The following is a 20,553-nucleotide window of genomic DNA, read 5'->3' on the forward strand; positions in this document are numbered from 1 at the left end:
CTAGTGAACCTGCTTGTCTGCCGGGCAACTGTGAATGAAAATCTGATATGCAATTTGCTTGTCTACCCCAGGAAGGGGAGGTGTTTGGATTTGAGAGCTGCTGGCTGGACAAAGGACATGGACTTGAGGTTGAGTGATTTGACTACAAAGCTGCTGCTAGCACACACAATTGTTAAATCCAATTAAAACAGTGTATAATCCTTGAATACAATTCCAAACAAAATAATCAAAAGACTAAAACCATGGTAAGTTGATAAATTTACTCTTCAGCAATCCTCTAGCTCTGACGGAAAGCCACACCTATCTACAGAGATCATATTGCCAGATGTGGCCTGCTTGCTCCATGGAAGGATTGCATATGTGTTGTGCTGAAGCATCATTCACACTGGCTTTTCCTACTTAGGTGTTGTGTTAATGGAATGCATATGCAGTGTGGTCTGTGCTATCTCACTTCAGACACGAAATGGATCCCAGAAATAGCCTGACATTGCACTCTGATGCAGGCACTGCTTGGGGTGTTCACTGTCATTAAAAAAGCACAAATAGTTATGATCTGGTGTAACATTTCTAACACAGACTTGCAATGAGCGAATTTAAACAGGTTTCTTTACAGATAATGAACACCATCCGTAGCACCTCTAGCCAGAGCACGTTTTGTTCAATTCCAGCTAAGCCAATGGTACCTCAGCCTGATAATAAAGTTGTGCAGCTGTTGATTAACGGGAACACCAATGTGGACTGCGCACAGAACCTCAAGGGCTAGGTTAAATCCCAATGACTTCATACTGTAATTGATTTGGTGATTAAGGTGGACAATCCTGTGTTAGAACACAGCTCTTCCATGGACGTGTCTGCTCTGCTCCACAGTTCTGCTTTGTGACAATGGCCATTGTTAAAAGCACTATAGAAATAAAATTGAATTTCATTTCATTCTTCTTGAAGCAGAAGAAGTTGTGTGTTAACTGCAGAGAGAGTTGCCAGGCACGATTGATGGACTGTGAAAGAAAGAACTTCAGGTCCCTGAAACAGCCTCATTGAAGATAAGGGGTTGAAAAACTAGGGCTAAGGGTTGTCCGAGGCAAGCAGGTGTATAACATTAGAGGCCATATTAAACCCATATGTAATTTCACAGAGAACAAAGACAAAAGCCAGTTGCCATCTTGATACTTTACACACATTTCTGTTTTGGCACTTTGTTCATAAGGCATGTCAAACAAGAATAACTTTCCTTTTGGACAGTTATTTAAAATATGCTACTGAATATTGAACCAGGCATCAGGTAGGACATAGAAGATCTTATCTGCATATACACACAATACCAAAAATTGTACTCATCATACTTGTATTCATAAAAATGCTCTGATACCACCATTTGAAGGACTCCAACACAATGAAAACAAAAACAAACTTTACTTAGAGCTGTACAGCAATGCTTTTCTGAAGTGAAACAAAACCTGCTCTTCTCCACTGCAATCCTATTCAATTCAAGCTACTAGTGTAGCTAGCTAATCCACCTCATGTCCGGTCAACTAGACAACTTTATAAAGAATGAGCCTAGTAACCTAAGTTCATGAATACACACATGTGGTTTTCATGGCCAATATATAAACTGGAAAAACATAAAAACATGAAAAAGTCCATGACATCCCTGATCGATTAGTACTAAGTACATTACTCATTTTGGTATTAATTGAACTGTGTTCTCAGAAACAAGGTTCTTCTAAACCAAGTTCTTGATATTATACACCACTCTTTTTAGAGAAGTAAATTTCTATAAACTACAAATATTTTATGTAACAGTGAATACATATTGAACATGATGTTGAGTTAATCACTCAGCCCTTTATGTTGTCCTCTCCACTGCTAGAAAATGGCTGATTTCTAGTGATAAGTAAAGGAATTATCAGCCATTCAGTTTCCTTTCTTAGCCCCCTTCATCTGGACTCCATTTCCTGATTCAGAAGAAAATGTGGTAGTCTGTAATGGGTTTGGAAAAGCCAGCAGCTAAGACAATTATCTACCACAATTAAGGAGGTTGTGAGATTTGCACACAGTCAAAATATGACGAGTTTTACTTATATTCCATTATACTTTGTTATTAACTGAATACAGAGCTTAATTCTTTAAATACCTTTCTTACTGTCACTTTCTGTCTCCCGTCAACAGCTAGGATATTTGTCAGTAATATGCTAAAATAATTGCTTTTCCCTATACATCTGTTCAAACTGGTCTCATTGGAACAGCCCTCAAGCTGAAGCATGGTCTAGCAGAACAGACATTTCTTTTAAGTACTCCTCATCTGGAAAATGCTATATGAGGATTATATGTCCTCACTTTGGGGGCCTGTAAGGAAGAAGAGACAAGGTCTGACTAAATCCATCAGACGGTAAGAGACATGGAATGGAAAAGAATACAACTTTGCAGAGAACAATATAATTTCCCCTAGATGCCTCTGGAAGAGCAGTTGGAGCAGAGATGGACAGTTTGTCTGACATGGCTATTTAGGGTACCAGAATCTGCATGCACATCAGAGACTGTATGACTATCATTACTTTTTGACTAGGCTTACTGGAATACTTCACAAGAACTGCTTCGCACTACAGCTCTCTTTGCAACATACCTTCAAATATATAGATTTCTTTAATTGTTGCAAAAAAAATGAAATCTATATGTTAATAAGAAAATAAGAAAGGAATAAAACACATTGAGGTGTGCTGTTATAGGAAAATAATCAGTGACAGGGTGGTGTGATGCGCCCTGATGCAAAGTGGAGTTATTCTTTCCAGGAATGTCATGTCCTGAAGTGTTTTATTCCTCTTATTCTACTTCAAGAACATGTCGTACCTTTTATCCATTTATAGTTATGTTTAATATTGTTAAACATCCACAAGTCAAATTAGTTTGTAATCACTTATGTTATAGCAGCTATGAACAGCTGTTGTCTCACCTCACCACTGTGGTGTCTTCGCCATATCAATGATTATTTTTTCTTTGTTAAATACCAACAAATCTGCTTATTATTAGGCTTGGATTAAGTAAAACCTTTGATTTGACTTGTAGTCAGCACTACTGTCACAGCTGTGCTGTTATAGAAAATTAATCAATACCTTCAGACTGAACAGAAATTTCAACAGTGCTGTGGTATAAATTATTTTCACTTCTTCTTGGTAAGAAATATTAGTATAACGAATACAATACCTTTAGCCTTTGTCCTTTGTTTTAACAACTTAACCCCTTCTAAAAATCTTTCTTAACTCCCTGGCAAACCTTTAAGCACTCAAGATCAGGAGCTGCTCCAAGTAAAGATGTATAGATCGAGAGCCAGTCAACACACGCCTGAGCTAAAGAACGAACTTATTAGGACATTCGACTAAAAAAACTTGCATTGATGGAAAGTGCTCTAGGTCAAATACTCCATGGTTTATTTAGGAGCTGAATAGAGGTAATCACACGGTAATTTTAGGGCAGACATCTTCGAACAATATCTGCACGTCAGTGCACTGTCGAAAATCTGTCAGCTTAGACTACTTTTGCTAGAGGGAAGAGTGAGTAATATGGATGTAATATTAAACTAATCCTTTAAGAGATACAGTTCACAGGCATGGGTATTTGTAGGCTTCTGTGGTGGTCTTATAGAGCCTTCTGTCTACTGTATGTCCTGTTTCTACTTCCTGGTTTTCCTCATCCTTTAATAATGCACAATAACACACATTGTTATATTATCTTCAAATAATTGTGGAAATTTCCCCTATTATGTTATAACATTTTTAACACAATTGTTATTTCATATCATATACCATTAATCTTATGTAATGACAAATAAATAATTTGACAGAAAGAATGAATGTACAAATGCCACCGTTTACAAAATGCTGTGTGAGAAATTATCACAGGCTTCAATGCCAGATTTACAAACAGACAACCAAGTAATGACATCATTAAAATATTTGAGGAAATGTATGACGATTAACTAGCAATAACTATAACTTTAATAACAATATTTTTAATAAAAGACCTTTATACAGTACAGAGGTGAAACGGATGGTACTGGCTATGAATTATACTTAACTAAAAATGCTGATGTTATATAAACAAATATCAAGTCTAGTTATTTGATCTAAATAAACATTTGATTCTTAGATGCTAGTTATTGGATATTATATAAACAAATTGTTTCTGTAATCATGAGCTAAACCTCATGAAGTTCCGGATCAAACCAGATACCCACTTAGCAGTCCAGAAATATATAGCTACAGCACATGCTGCATTCCAATCAACAAACATGATCTACCGCTGTGTCTATCTCAAAAGGCAAAAAAATTACCACCAATTATTTTACATGATTGTATGGATATGTCCGCAGATTCCCTTAGAGGAAAATCAAGTGGTGGAAAATTACAAACTATTTCCGCGTCTCTGAGAAGCCAAACTGTGTTAGCGGTTTAACAGATGCGTGTAAGAGGAAGCTGAGGATGTGAGGTGCGTTTTACTGGGTTCTGGGGCAGAGCAGAGCTGAGCTTCCTCTCTCCTTCTTCACACACATGAGGAGGACCAGGACTGAGGGCATGTACCATCTGGACAGCCTGCACCAAACCTCAGGCTCATAAAACCAATTTGCCCAAGCCATTTCCTCATGGAAAATAAACAGATGAAGAACATTACATCCTTTAATCTTGGATAATCAAAAATGACACTTCTCTAAAGGTATTTTTTCCCAAGACCATTAATAACCATAACTCTAGTGGCTAAAGGTATGGTAAAAACAGCATATGTGTTTAAATGCTGTGCCTTTAGCTATTTGTATGTTTAACAGCCATGCAGGATTACTGTAATAGGTCTGTAGATTACAGTGTACCTCCATATAATGGACTCCTGACCTCTATTAAAAGTGAAAGTTGACATGAAACATGACAAAACATAATGCTTTGCCAGGTAACGAAGCAAATGGTGGACCAGTCCAGCCTATTCCCCTGCAGTACTCTCAACTGAAATCTACATACAGAATAAACCAACCAGTTTTTATGACCACTATTGTTTGAAGCAATATTACACTGTGGTTGAGTTTAACTTCACTGTGAGTCGTGACAGGTCATATATGAAAGCTGTTCTTGTAACACGGGTGTTCTACATCAGATGAGAAAACCAGCTTTAGCACTGAGCAGACCTCTGGGGAAGATGTTATAAAGTGTGCAAGCATTTGAAAAAAAAAAAAAAAAAAGAGTGCTGAAATGCACTAGGCAATCTGAACTACTAAAGCTGAAAAAACATAAGGTCAGCCAGAGCACAACACTGGCTTTTCATTAGCTTTTCAAGCAAGAAACTACAAATGTCAATTAAAGAACTCCTGGTTTATCTTTTCTGCCACTGCAGTCTGGCAAAAGACAGACATCCAAAAGTTTCTTTCAGAAGGGTGAGTAATTATTGAAGACTTTCTGCAATCCCAAGAACACTGTAATGTAAAGAATGAGCTTGATGTGCTTTGACAGGACTGACTTTAGAAGGTATAATAAAAATGTTAAGACATCCGCATTACTGGATGAACACCATATAGGTTATGCAGAACATATGCATAAAAGGTCAAAAAGTGGAAGAGGGGGGTTATGAAGAGGATAATGTGTGACCTTGTTTCCTATGCCAAGGCTGAGAAAAAGAAGAAAAATGTGTCTTCTTTTTGTAATTCCCAAATTTTTTGGTTAGTTTCAGGTCTGTTGTGTGGTTTTTGAAATGTAGTGGGGATGGAAATTTTGCTGAAACCTGGCAACCCTGATTACTGAGAATTATGACGGGAAACACACCTTCTGTATTGAACACAGTTGTACAAAAGGTACATCTAAAACCACTCAAAATTTGTTTCAATTAGGTCATTAATCAAATAGTTATGTGAATCTATAAAGAATAATGTAATTGAAAATAGTAATTTCAATTAATTCAGGTGCAGGTTGATTTTTAAACCTGCTGTTCAAATGAATGTTGCAGTCTGTTTAAAAACATGCAATATATGCCATACAGCTCAATCACAACATGTTGCTGTAGCGCAGAAGAAACATTGCTGAAGCTCATAGAATTGGACGAGTTACAAAAGGTTTCCTAAAAACCTGGGTCTTTGTCAGTCTACAGTCAAGCTGATCATTTCTAAATGAAATAAATTCCACATTATTGCAGCTTTCTCTAAGGCACCCTAAAAAGACCACTCCAAAGGCACACTGTGCAATCTTCAAACAAGTCCCGTATGACCCTCTGCCTGAGGGTCTGGATTAAATGCCAGAACTGAGGGACCAATGAGTTGTATCAGAAAAAAAAAATCTACAGGAGAATATATCATATATGTGATTTAAATTTTTTTTATACCATAGCGCTGTTGAAGTCCCAATTCGTATTTTTTTTGTTTTTTGTATAACAGCAGCTTGGACAGCAGTTCTCACTGCAAGGCTTTTATAGTGTTCTAATATGTTATCAGTTCTATAGTAACAACTTATGCATGGACTTGGATGGCAGATACACCATGGTGGACTGGGTAATGATTAATTGTTTGACTTTTTTGTGGAGACATTAATTTTACATTTTGTAAGGAGACTCCAATGTCAGCACTTTATAATCATCAGAGGTAAAGTTTTATGACACAGGACAGAGGGCTGCATTTTTTGTCTTATTAACTTCAAGAGAGAGAAAAAAAGATGCTGGTAAGGGACCAACTGTTTATAGCTGCTGTAACATAAATGGTAAAAGGATGTTCGCGGACATTCCACAACACTACATGTAACGATGAACAAATAAAAAGAATGATGTGCCATTCCTTTATTTTTAAAAAATATTGTGATCACGACACCTTGCTGCTGATAATTTTACAATAATTAACAGCACACCCCATCATGTTTTATTCCCTACTTAATATACCTCTTAGCATGCTCTTGTCTCACTTGCCCTTGCCATCCCAAGTATAAAAAAACTTGTACTGCCATGCTAATCAGAAGGCTAGCTCAGCTTTGAGGAATGGCATCTGATGAATACCAGCTGCCTTGGCTGAGCAGTAAAGCTCTATTTGCTTAGGAAAGTTTCAGATGACTGAAAACCAGTTAAATCCCAGACCAGAACTGCACTTTGCACTCAAATGTTACCTCCAATGCTCATTAGGGTCAGTCTTGCCATCCAAGAAGCCACGCAAAGGGCATGACAACATCATAAACGCTCTGACAAGGCTGTTTCAAGCCATATAAAAGCGCTTTTACATTTTTATGGAGTTTACCCCATGGCTTGTATGCTGTGGCAAAGCTGACCTTTTAGGTTCACCCTCTCTAGAGAGCAAATAAATGTCTGCATATGGGCAGACTGATCTACATGGGAGAGACGTGCACCTAACTCTTTTTCAGCCTCATTCCTGCACCGCGCCGTCTAAGAGTAAAACACACAAACCATTTACAACCCCTGTCTTTCACTTCCCTCTCTCCAAATGGCATTACATCATGGCTGAAAGAGAATGATTTGGACAGAAATGTTTTGCTTGCACTATGGTGTTAATTACTGAAATAACACATTTCTGGCTATATAAAATCATACGTAAGAGGATTTAATTAGCCACAATACTCATTGACTAGTACAAATAAACCTGTAGGATGGTGACTAAGTTAGCCAATGTGAACAAAAGCCGGCAGCAACATTTACTTAACCAAAGAGCCCTTTGCACAGACATGCCGCAGACGCTACGGTATTGACTTATGAATGACACGATCTCATCTTGCGTGACAGTAATTGGAGTCTAATGGTAGGTTGATCATGTGCATGAATCCAGACAGGTTATATCATCTCTCTTTACCCACGTTAATGACAGGCCATGACACAGACTACTTATCTAGATAGATTAGATACCTTCAACAACAAATAACAAAAAGAGATAGAGACCAAGGATGTGGAATATGAAACAGACTTGAACAAACTGGAAATTGAATTAATTGGGATTATATGTCATTAATCCAAATTATATGTCATAAATACAGTACAAAACAGCCCATAATATTAAAATCCATGTGGGTTGCTTTTGCAATCTTATATTTACAAATAAGATCGCCTAAGTGTTCACCCCATCGCTGTGGTAACCAGTTGCCATCAGAAGTCACATAATTAGTTGAATGGAGTCCATCCGTGTGCAATTATAGTGTCCTAGGCCCTCAATTTAAATACACCCATTCCTGGAAGTTTGTTCCCTGGAGTTTGGAGAAAATCAAGTCTGGGACAATGTTCAGAAAAACATCCCACAGAGCGCCACTAAATCCATTATTTAAAAATGGAACGAATATGGCACAACTGCGACTCTGCCTAGAGGAGGCTGTTAGGAGGGCAATAAGCAACCAAATGGGAGAAGCAACCAAAATGCCAAGGGGCTGGGTACGTATGTAGAGTCATGACATACTGTGTAATCCCAATAAAGTTTATTTCAATTCCAGGTTGTAACACTACACAGCGTGGTAAAGTATAAGGGGAGTGAATAATTATGCAAGGCACTGTAGAACAGGGTTGTATATGGCTATGATAGTTTCCTTCACCCTCAGTCTGCCCACTTGCTTACTTGTAACTCTCTTTGGGCAAATCAATATTAAAAGAAAGGTTACCTACAGACAGATAGTATGCATCAGCCTTCGTTTCAAATGTGGCATTAAGATCAAGGATAGTTAACCTGTTCTAACCACAAATTGGTTTCTACAGCATGGGCCATATTTCATCTAACAGCAATTGTGTGGCTGAATGGAAGAGTGGAAGGGTGGATAGAACAGGTTAACAACTGTCCTCAGCTGATCTTAATGTTGTGAACATGATGCATGTTTTGGAGAAGGGTCTTAAAGGCAAATAAAGGGTAAGTAAACTATATAACAGCTTAAAATGGGTAACATGTCCTGACAGAAGGCTCTGACCTGAGGAATTTCAGACCAAGCACATGGTTCACAGGCAAGACCCAAGCACAATGCGAGAAAGAAAAGCAAAGAACAGAAAACAAATTTAGATCTGTCAGCTCTGCAGGCCAGTGAACAAAAGAGATGCAGAAGGTGTAAGAATAGAACCTACACTTAGTGGCTGTGAACATCACAGAATTCTATGAGAGAAAGCAAACAGAACATACTGTTGTGAGTCAGTGCAATAGGTAATAGGCTTTAATTTCAATTCTGGCAAACAGAGGAAAAAAAGAAGAAAAATCAAGTTTTGCCAAATTATGTTGTTTTTTTTCCTGCCTATAACATGCCATAAATATAGACATAAATATATTTAAACAAAAAGATGTGGAGTTTTTTTTCTTCCTGCAAAGATCATGCTGGGTAAGGTGACAGAATTACAATGCAGGGCTAAAAACAGTCTGCCTGCCTAAAAATGTCAAAAACCTTGTTTTTCCAAGGTTGTTAAACACATTTGTTTTTTAAGTGTGATTTCCTCACGCAATGAATGTCACGCTTCAATCAACTTGTTGTTTAGCTACATGCCATACTGAAATGGAAGCAAGTCTATTCAATTCACTTTGTAATCAGATACCAGCTACAAGTCTGTAGTCTTCAGAGCTTCACTATGTATAAATAAATATATATATTTATTTATAAATATACACACACTATATATAATGTCACAATTTCGCAATGTGAAGGGTTTTCCTAAGATCTAAACATAGGTGCACATTTTTATTTGGAAAAAAGTTCCATTCATGTGGTCACGAACTGAAATAATGAATCTAGTGTGGCTGATATCCATGCTGAATCTGATGTGACACTTTTGATAAATGTTTAGCTTTTTAGACTTAAATGTTAAGTGTCATCCTGTTACTATGTGAGTCAACATGCAGCTCCACACATTGTGGGTAATCATATGAATTCATTAAAAATAAATATGAATGGCCTGTTTGACCACTTCTGTCTATTTATTCTCGGTCATGATGTCAACGACAGGCTACTGTTAGGGTAGAAGAGGTGCACGCAGGTCAACATTCCCAAGTGTGAGCCAGAAGAAACAGGTTCATTGTGAACTGTGAACAGTCCAAATGTGTTTAACAACCTTGGAAAAACATGATGTCATCTGGCATGGAATACACGCAGCAGTATTGGGGTCATTATACCAGTCACAGCTGCCATTCTTCATTTTTTAATAAGATGAATTACAATATTATTATAGTTTTAAAGTTTCCCAGTGGGATGATTGGTGTTGAATAGTCAGAGAGTGCTATTTATATACATTCTACAACAGGTCTGCCCTTGTCTGAGTGCCAGCAGTCAGGCACTACTCCTAATCCTCTTCAAGTGATTTTTGTACACTTGTTTTACTTTCTGTATGTAAGTAAGAGTGAATGAAACAGTGAGAAACAAACAGAAACAGACATAATGGAGATGGAGTTGGAAACATGCAACTGTGACCAACACCAGACCATAAGACACACAAAATAACTACTGGTGTTTTCAGGATGTTACTATGGTTGCTGCAATACTGTTTGGACTAGCAGAAACAAAATGGACCCCAACATGTTATTACAGCCATCTGTACAGCATTTACAAGATGTGCATGCTACAACAAGTATATCAGGGTTCCAAATAGGAAATGTTCTCTTTTACATCCGAAGCCAATTTGGCCACATGCCACTTTTGACAATTCAGACTACATTTTGGTTAAGCTCATCACCTGTCAACACTCAGGGTCAGTCTCTACTCAGAGAAATTGATAGCACAAGGCCAGTGTTTACATAAGCCTTAAATCCAAGCCAACAAAGTGTGCCTGTCTCATTTCAAATTTTCACTTATATACATGGATTCCTTAAAATAAAACAAGCCAAAAAACAGACATGAACAGTATTTTGTTAGGAAGAAGCAAGCAACCAAGAATAGAAATGTTAATTTGAAATTAACATCTTTTTTAAACAGGAAACCTGCTGACACTACTGACAATTTGTAACATGATTATAAATGATTAATTAGGGTATATTATTATGGTGTTTTTCATAGCTCAGCTGCTCCAAGAGGAAGTTAAGAGTACAATATTAATCATATACTAATTAACATTTTATAGAACAACACTTTTATAGGGAATGTTTATGTATATAATGGTTTGACATGTTTGTATTAGTCTGTGAATTCACTCTTTGATTGCACAGCACTATTAAAAACACTTAAAACTATTACTACTACTAGGAGTGGGAGAAAGAGTTACAAATATAAGAAAAAGCTTGCACGAACTTTTAAAAAAAACGTATATGACGATACAAGTAAGTACTCTCTCCAACACTCTCTCAGCAAGAAACAACAATTGTACAATGTTTAACAGTACATCTCTACTGAAAAAAAGTAAATATGTAGCATCTGAAGACATTTACATCACATTTACTTTTATGGCATTTGGCAGACGCCCTTATCCAAAACGACTTACAAGACATATTTACTGACTATGGAAATCTCCTTTTATGGCAATAACCTCCATCAAACACTTTGTGTGTCTTCTGATCAGCTCTGAACAGCAGTTAGAAGTTCTCTTAGCCCATTCCTCTGTACAAAGATCTTTCATTTCATGCAGAAATTTGGGATGTCTTGCTTGAATGGTCTGCGTCACATCACAAGACTGAGGTCAGGACTCATCTGTTTTTGAGCCGCTCTGTTCATTTATTCCTGTGTTTGGATTACTGTCATGCTGCATGACACCACTGCCTTAGAGTTACAGATCGTATACATGACGACATTATGCTGTGTAATTACCTGAAACCACTTGATAATTGCTGCTTCCTCAATGATTGCAAGCTGCCCAGACCCTGAGGTGGTAAAGCAGCTATCATTATACCCCCTCTACCATGCTTTGAAGTTGGTACATGGTTTTTGTGTTGTTGTGCAGTGGTTTGATTTTTGCAAACATAATGCTGTGTATATGTACTCACTTGTCCATTTCAGAATGGAATGGAATGGAATGGGGCAGAACTGGATATGGGATTGTAATGGGACTGGGTGAGGTGGAACAGAACAGAACAGAATAAATCTCTGCCATACACACGCAATTCTCACTAGTGGCAGTGTCAAGTTAGTGGCAAGCTAATGATTTACCAAATAAGGTGGCAAACTACCATAGCTAGGTAGTAGCTTGCCTTCTGTTAAACAATAGTAAACAGGCATACTACACAATGACTGTATATATGAGTGGACAGCATGGCTCCATTCACTCCCATTGTGCGGTTTTGAAGCCTTCACTGAGTCGAAATGGGAGTCGCCATCTTACGAAAACTGGAGTGGGCAGCCGGGTGGACAGTGGGTCTGCCTCTCACTCGCCCATATTGGTGATCGATGTGGTATGTGAGTGCACACGCTGTGAGACTTCTCAAGTGCTTGCTTAAGAACTTAAGATGGAGCAGTGGCTAACTCGGAGTGGCAAGTATGACAGAACTACAGAACACTATCCCCGCAAATAATTTGAACATGGAAACGGAATAATTTAAAATCGAAGTTTCCCACCTGTCCCATTCACTAACATGGGAATCAGTGGGCATTAAAAATTGTACTGCAGCCAGCCACTAGAGGGCCTCAGAGACATTTTGGTTTCACTTTTGATTCCCTGTTATAATATCTACCCTTATATACAGTACAGCCTGATACTACAACAGATCTCATTTTAAAAATATATATGTTGCAGCACCCGCTAGTGGGGAAAAAAAGAAAGAAAAAAAATCAGAAGAAAATATTTGTAGCTTTTGTTCTTTAATATGCAGTCATTTATGAACAAACCAAAAGATGTGCAGCATGTGATGATCATATGTGTTTTGTGGAAAGGATCATGTGCTTTTGATCTATTCTTGTGCTCCTGAGATGTGACAACAATATTCTCTGGTCAATATCTTCAAATTTATCAAATTTATGTATCAAATCTTTTATGTTTCAATGAAGCAATCTGCAAAAGCACTATAAATATTTTTAAATACAGGTGGTGTTATTTTATATAGCCTGTCAGAAAACTAGAGCACTTACTGTATATCAAGAGTGAAACAACAGTGAATTATCGCAACCTAAACTAACTTTTACCTAAATAATAAATCTGAGGTTAGTTTTTTATTATATGCATATAATAATTTAAATCCATAGGCATACATGTACCATATCTACAGTGCAATGTACGGTACTTCATATAACTCATAGTATGTCATTGAATGCTTCAAAGCAAAACTCCTGCAGCATCAGTAACATATTATGTGTCAAATGCTAAGGAAAGAATTTCTTGAACCCACTCAGAGGCAAGCAGGGCTGTATTTACATTACGTCAACTTTCATCGTTCTTATATAGACCAACTCAAGAAAAACATGACCCTCAGTATACAGCAGCACTATAAGCAGGATAAAAAATCTAAATTAATTTGTGGCCACTTCACATAAATCAGGCTTGACTCCTCAGGGACCATTATATGTCTACTGGTTAAGATCATGCTGCGTTTTAAGAGGGTTTTCATGCAATTCAATCTAAATTGTATCAGATGAAGTCATTCAGTATTTACTGAGTGTCTGGATTAATCCATCAAGATTTTTCTGTCTATTGTACCATAAAATCTGTGTATCTAAATTCCATGACTAAAGACTCATTGTTTCCTGATGTACGATTTTGAAGCAAATCTACCCAGGATCTGTTCACCATGTGTCATAATATCAAAAAAAAGAAAAAGAAAAAAAAAGTTTTATTTATGATTGAGTGGTTGGTTCTTGGTGGTTCAGCTATGATCAGATAACATGCAATAATTAGCGGGCATTTTTAAATAAACAGGCTTTGTAGTGCATCTGAGAGGGACAAGTTGCTTTATGTGGATTAAAAAAGGCATGAACCCCAAAATTGTCCAAAACAGATTTTTGCAGATTTTTTAACTACTCTAAAAAAAACCTCACATTTACTTATGTAAGTAATAACTTTTTAAGCCATTTTGTTACCCAGCAACTCTGACTGTTTATCTGTACAACTCCAGTGAGAATGATATAACTGTCAATCTTATACAATCTTATTAAATATCATTATTTAAAGAATATATAAACTAAATTTTGCAGAATTATCATTATTGCAACATGTTTTATGTATTTCCTTATATGGCATCAACTTTGTCAGGTGCACTCTAGATGCAAACTTGCCCCTGTCACATGACCAACTACATCATCCACATAAAAAGTGTTCATATGAAATCAGGGCAATCTTATGATTCAATTTATAATGTGCCTTTAAGGAATAAAAACTCAGGAGAGTATTGCCGACTAGATTTGGTGACTTTTAAGACTCCTTTAGTGACTTTATTTAAAAAAAAGAGCAACATCATTTTAAATGCTTATCTTGGCGATACTTACAAGAAATAAAAACAAGTTATTCTATCCTTAACTGTTTCCTTTGTGTATATTTCCAGACTCCTCCCTACCACTTCTTCATGTTGTTTTTTCTTTCATGTCTGCACATCAGATAGGTAGAAATTAATTTCCATAAAATATGCATGTTTCATTTATATACATACACAGGCTAAAATATTCTTTACTTGTTTTTGTCTGCATTCTTCATAGAAATTATAATATTTTGCAAATATATAAATCATTAGTTTGTGGTGTTATGACCAATGACAAATTCTTTCTATAAGAAATAAACTATAATCTATTCTATAGAAATCCTCCTTCATCATCCATCTGTTTTCTGTGCCACTTCTCCTACATGGGGTTGTGAGGAGCCTGGAGCCTTGCCCAGGAACTTTGGGCACAAGGCAGGGAACATCCAGGATGGGGTACCAACCCATTGTATGGTGCAAACATTGACACGCTATGGGCAATTTAGAAATACCAATCTGTCTGCAATGCATATCTCTGGACTGGGGGAGGGCATGCAAGCTCCATGCACACAGGGTGGACGTGGGATTTGAGCCTGTAACCCCGGAGGTGCGAGGCAGGTGTACTGACCGCTACGCCACCGTGCCCCCGCCCCCAAAATCATCAAACCCAGTCTGATATTCAAATAGTCACAGCGAACTCATGAATATGCAAATTAGTCCATGATGGCATCTGGCCACTTCTAGCGACTTTTTGAACACGTATTAGAGCTTACTTTCCCCTGAGAAGAGTTAGCAACGCTGCTCAGATGTTTTATTAATATTTAGAGAATGAGGTCTTACCTGTCTGCAGCATCCCGGAGCCCAGCTCCACTTCCGGCCACTCAGTCGGCAAAATGACAGCTGGACTCGAATTGACGCATTTAGCCGAAGAAAAAACAAAAACAGCCCACAGTGTGGCTTTCAGTGCCATAATGAGTGTGTATAAAAGCGGAAAAAGAAACACTTTGAGAAGGCGTTTAGCAACGTTAGCTAGCTTGACAACTCCATCTTCTGACACAGCGCCTACTTTAATTGGTTTTTAATACGTATTGAAATTGTTCTGTATAAAACACGGACCCAAAAGTAGCCTTAATAAGCCTTAATCCTTACTACCAAAATTACTTTTTATTTAACGTAATTAAATTACGTTATTACATTTTCAGGTCGTCTGTCACCGTTTCACCCTTCACCGAGCCGGCGCTTGTTCAGGCGCGCGACCAGTCCTCAGGCAGCGCGCGCCTTCTCAGGAGTCGTCATCAGCTCGCGAGCGGCTCCGCCCACCACATCACTTCCGACCAATGAGCAGCGTGTCCGCTAGATTTCCCCGCCCACCAAAGCTATACCTGAAGAGGATGTGCAAAAGTCAATGACTGCAAAAAAACCCCCAAAACAAACAAACAAAAAAAACTAGAGGGCAAGGCACTACAGGTAAATAGGGTCATTTTTAAAACAATATATATCACAAACATTGTTTACCAATTAATTACTGACATTCTTAAAACTGTTCTTTTGTATCTAACTTTAAAATTATTAGTTAATAAAACCTAAAATCTAGTATTCTGATGGTAGAATTAAAATATTTATTTCACTATGAAGACACTGTCAGAGAAAGCACTTCTATGCACTGTTATTAAAAGCCTATTTTTTGCATTAAATTTAATGTAATTCCAAAATAATCAACATTTTGGGAGGTTACTCTATAATATCCTTCTAATTAGGGATAGAAACCCTAGATTTTTGTTTCTGAATATATATAGGGTATGTATGTATGTGTGTGTGTGTGTGTGCGTGTGTGTGTGTATATATATATATATATATATATATATATATATATATATATATATATATATATATATATATACACACACACACACACACACATCAGGAAAACAAGCTTTTCAGAGATATATGACATGACATGATTGTGCCAAGTAAGCAGAATTTGTGGTGGGCACAAGTGGTGGGCACAAGTGAACAAAAACAGCGAAATATATTATATTCTGTTGTGTTTTTATTGCTACAGTTTAAGAGAAACATGTTATTGATGCAAGTCAACCATAGAGCTGTAAAAAGAAATTTTGACATAACTTCTACTTGTAGTCTTACCTCAAACCAATGAATGAAACGAAAAGAAGTCCTTTCATAAAATGTTTATTAATGTTTATTAATTTATTTTTTGTATATTCTCTTTTCAGTTCAGTGGTACAAAATGGTAATGAATGGTAAATAAGCAGACAGGCAATGAACAGTGGCGGTGTCTGATCTGCTTAAAAACTGTAGTTTAGTCCCATGCTTTCATAGCCTGAACATAATTTTCTCTTTTGTTCAACACCTCTTTTACACAAAAGGTCTAGAATGAGTTTCTCTAATTTACTCCCACAAACATTTTTTTTAATTGTATAAAAAAGGCAGTGAACCCCTCATAGGAATCAAACATAAAATATGTCAAACATATATTTGTACATGCACATGTCATCGTAACATGCAAACATAACACAATGTCCACAGGTCAGCTAAACAAGGTACAGCATGAGGACAAGAAAATGGTGCAGTGTTAAATTTGGCACCTGGCTGAAAGTTGGATTATAATAATTATTTGTAGATTTTTCGTAGGAATGGCTTTAGAATAGTTACAGATATACTAGGTGCACAAATCGCATCTCCCCTTCAAAAAGGCAGAATAGAAGGTAAAACATGGTCATATATGGATCAATGTGAGGTTGATTAGTTTAGAAAGAAACTCCTTAAATCATCCACAATTATTAATTAGAACGAAAACACTTTATGGACTGTACTGAGGCATACAACACAAATTCAAATTCACTTTTGAGGACAGGACAATGGCATGCATTTGTCCTGTTTTTACACTTGTTAACAGCTAATTGGCCTCACTGCATTTCCAGTAAACTGCATGTCACGTACAGCATTCATCACTTTAATGTGTAAACTGAACAGAAATGTCTTGGTCCCAGATCTGTAGAGTCTAGGAGATAAAGCTACAGAGGATGAGGAGCGATTATAAAGTGTCGCCTTGTTGCATAGCCCTGCTGTACTGTTTCTCAACAGTCATCTCATCCCTGCACTTACAGGACACAGGAAGCTTGTCCGAGAAAGACCATCTACACTCACCAACCACTTTATTAGGAACACCTGCTCATTCATGCACTTACCCAGCCAATCAGCCAAACATGTGGCAGCAGTGCAATGTATAAAATCACGCTGATACAGGTCAGGAGATTCAGTTAATGTTCATATCAAACATCAGAATGGGGGAATATGTGATCTCAGTGACTTTAACCATGGCATGTTTGTTAGTGTCAGATGGGGTAGTTTGAGTATTTCAGAAACTTCTGGTCTCCTCTCTTCATGCACAACTATCTGTAGAGTTTACACAGAGTGACAGTGAGTGACAGTTCTATGGGTGGAAATGCCTTTTTGCTGACAAAGCTTAGAGTAGAATGGCCTGACTGGTTCAAACTGACAGGACGGTAACTCAAATAACCACTCTTTACAACTATGCTGAGCAGAAAAGCATCTCAAAATGCAAAACATGCAAAACCTTGAGGATGATCTAGTCTGTATATACCCACTTTAGCCGTAGATTCCTGTTCTTGGCTGATAGAAATGGAACCTGATGTGGTCTTCCGCTGCTGTAGCCCAACTGCCTTATGGTTCACCATGTTGTGTATTCTGAGATGCTTCTTTCTACTCACCGCGGTTGTAAAGAGTGTTTATTTGAGTTACCATAGACGTCCTGTCAGTCTGAACAAGTCAGGCCTTTCTCCTCTGACCTCTCTCATCAACAAGACTTTTCCACCTACAGAACTGTCACTCACTGGATATTTATTAATTGTTCTGTGTAAACACTTTTATAACAGACTGTTGTGCATGAAAATCCCAGGGGATCAGCAGTTTCTGAAATATTCAAACCCATACAGCACCAACAACCAAGCCACAGTCAAAGTCACTGAGATTTTTCCCCCAAAGTGATATTTGATGTAAACATTAAATGGAGCTCTCGACATGTCACATCAGTCACTGATTGGAAAACTGCATGAATGTACAGGTGTTCCTATTAAAGTGGCTGGTGAGTGTGTTTTACAAATAAACATAATTTTGTCTTATTAGACAATGATAAATTGTTTGGAAGCTATCAAAATCACCCAATATTGCCAAAGAACCACATCTTCCTAGTTTACTAAGAAAGGGTTCAGCAATTATGTTAATTTTGATAGCATGATCAAAATGTACATGACTTTAGTGAAATATATATATATATATATATTAGGAATGTAATTTATTATTCCTACCAAAAATGTATTAAGTCTCTCTTGACTCCATGTAATTAATTCAGTCTAATACTAGAAAGGCAAGAGCTCAGCATGTACTCTTTGGCAAAATAAAATGTACATCACACACTGCAATGTTACAACAACACCAACACCAAGTGTAGAAACTCCTAACATGCATTCAATTCAGACGTAATGAAAACGATTTCAGTGTCATTTAATTGTCTTTAGTTCGTAGTTACAGTACCTTCTCGAAGCTACGTTGTTGATGCTATCACACCTGGAGTTTACAGAGTTCTTGCTCACATGTCTTAAATACTTTCACACAAACATCTATTAAAATCTCACTTATATTCTCTCTTTTGTGCAATGCCATAATGTCTCTCTTCATAACATGCTATGATACATATAAGGAACAAAGATCTGTGACATTTTACCTACAGTGTACAGTATCCAGTATTTGCCTTTCTCAGGTTTTAATGCCTCACAATACATCATACCCATACAGTAATTAACCTCAAAGGTTAGGCACTTGGTATTTTACCACTTGAGGGTAATATAGTATTAAAAAAAAGAAAAGAAAAGAAAAAAAAAGAGTAGACCTTACAGGACACCCAGCTACACACTTCATGTACAAGGTACAAAAAGGAACACTATGAAAAGATGCTTACTCTACTTCAATCTCTTATAAAATTTCTTATAATCCTCTTATAGTTTTTTGTTGTTTTTTAGCTACTGGGAGCATTTTATCTGTGCCACTTGCAAGAGGAAGAAACAGCATAAAGCAGCAACAGGGAAAGAATTTGTTAAGACATAGAAGTCCGGACAAAACCAAGGATGTATTACTTTTTTTAATTAACTAAAGAGAGGTGCAGGTTCTTAACAATACCATATAGATGAGCAGAGGTCCTGCACTTTCATTATAGATTGTGCTTTCTAATCAAACATGGCTGTATCTCTCTGCCCTCTGCCCCTCTGCCGAGTTTAGCCCTATTAGTATGATTTCAGAGAGCAGAGGGCAGAGTTTGCTAGCACTGAGGACATAGCTGAACTATTTCTCCTCTTCAGTGGCAGACAAGGCTCACCTTGGATTACCAAATTCATCATGGCACTCATATTTTCACAATCTGTGTTGAGAGAACCATCTTGACAAGAGGGAATATCATCATGCCACATTCAGGAAAAAATTAATAATGTCTTCTAGAGCTCCTCAAGCTTCCATTCTATCTTCACACAGGCATGACCCAAATGTATGACTATCTTGAGGCAAAGATGATAAAACTCATCCTGCATGTTTTAAAGACACATTTAAGACATATATTGGTCACCATTTCGTCAGCACCAGTCATCTTTCTCTGTATCCTGATAGCTCGGGGAAATCCTGGCACTGGAACCCAGAGATGCACTAATGCCCAGGGTGAAGTGGTACCCGTTAGGCACTCCACTCCGGCTATGCTGAAGCATGGATGGCACCACCCCAGGGGATGAATGGGTAGCAGAGACTGTCCTTGGAAAACGTCCTGAGCTGTAGGTGCTCAAAGCATCGTGGAAATCTTCAGCCTCTGACAGGTGGGGGTCTCGCTGCAGGGGGCCGAGGTTGGGGTCAGATCCGATCCGAGTGACAGGCACAGGAGATGGTTGGTGAGTGATGCCAAGGAGGGCGTCGTGCTCTGACTGCCCGCGGCTCAGGTAGGTGGGGAGTGGCCCCGATGAGCGGTTGGCAGCCATCTGCAGTGGGGACGAGCTGGTAGACTTAAAGGCTACTGCAGGCCTTGGGGTGAGCGGTGTCTGAGGGAGCTGTCTCCTTCCACGGCATGGTGTACTGGAGCCTGAGGTGAAGACCACCGGGCTGCCCTTAGCTGAGTTAACGCCCTGCAAAATGAAATATAATACAGCACAGAATAAACATCAGAGGTAGAGGTTGGGAAAGCCAAGATATATAAATAT

The 20,553-nt window shown here is 37.8% G+C and overlaps 2 protein-coding genes across 5 annotated transcripts in view; both read right to left on the reverse strand.

Moving 5' to 3' along the window:
• The window catches only part of si:ch211-196i2.1 (collagen alpha-1(I) chain), a 79,803-nt gene extending 64,147 nt beyond the window's left edge, over positions 1-15,656 (reverse strand). Inside the window, exon 1 of the mRNA XM_053240070.1 lies at positions 15,119-15,656. Coding sequence (XP_053096045.1) covers positions 15,119-15,248 — 130 coding nt within the window. The 5' untranslated portion in view covers positions 15,249-15,656. The remainder of the gene's footprint in view (positions 1-15,118) is intronic.
• A 764-nt stretch (positions 15,657-16,420) lies between these two features.
• cacna1bb (calcium channel, voltage-dependent, N type, alpha 1B subunit, b) overlaps positions 16,421-20,553 on the reverse strand; it is a 129,855-nt gene continuing 125,722 nt past the window's right edge. For 3 of the 4 annotated variants that reach the window (XM_053240203.1, XM_053240201.1, XM_053240202.1), the window contains exon 51: positions 16,421-20,478. In XM_053240203.1, the coding sequence (XP_053096178.1) occupies positions 19,942-20,478 (537 nt within the window). In that variant the 3' untranslated portion in view covers positions 16,421-19,941. The remainder of the gene's footprint in view (positions 20,479-20,553) is intronic. The other variant, XM_053240204.1, reaches the window with a different exon arrangement.

Source organism: Pangasianodon hypophthalmus, chromosome 15, assembly GCF_027358585.1.
Source record: "Pangasianodon hypophthalmus isolate fPanHyp1 chromosome 15, fPanHyp1.pri, whole genome shotgun sequence".
Taxonomy (NCBI): Eukaryota; Metazoa; Chordata; class Actinopteri; order Siluriformes; family Pangasiidae; genus Pangasianodon; species Pangasianodon hypophthalmus.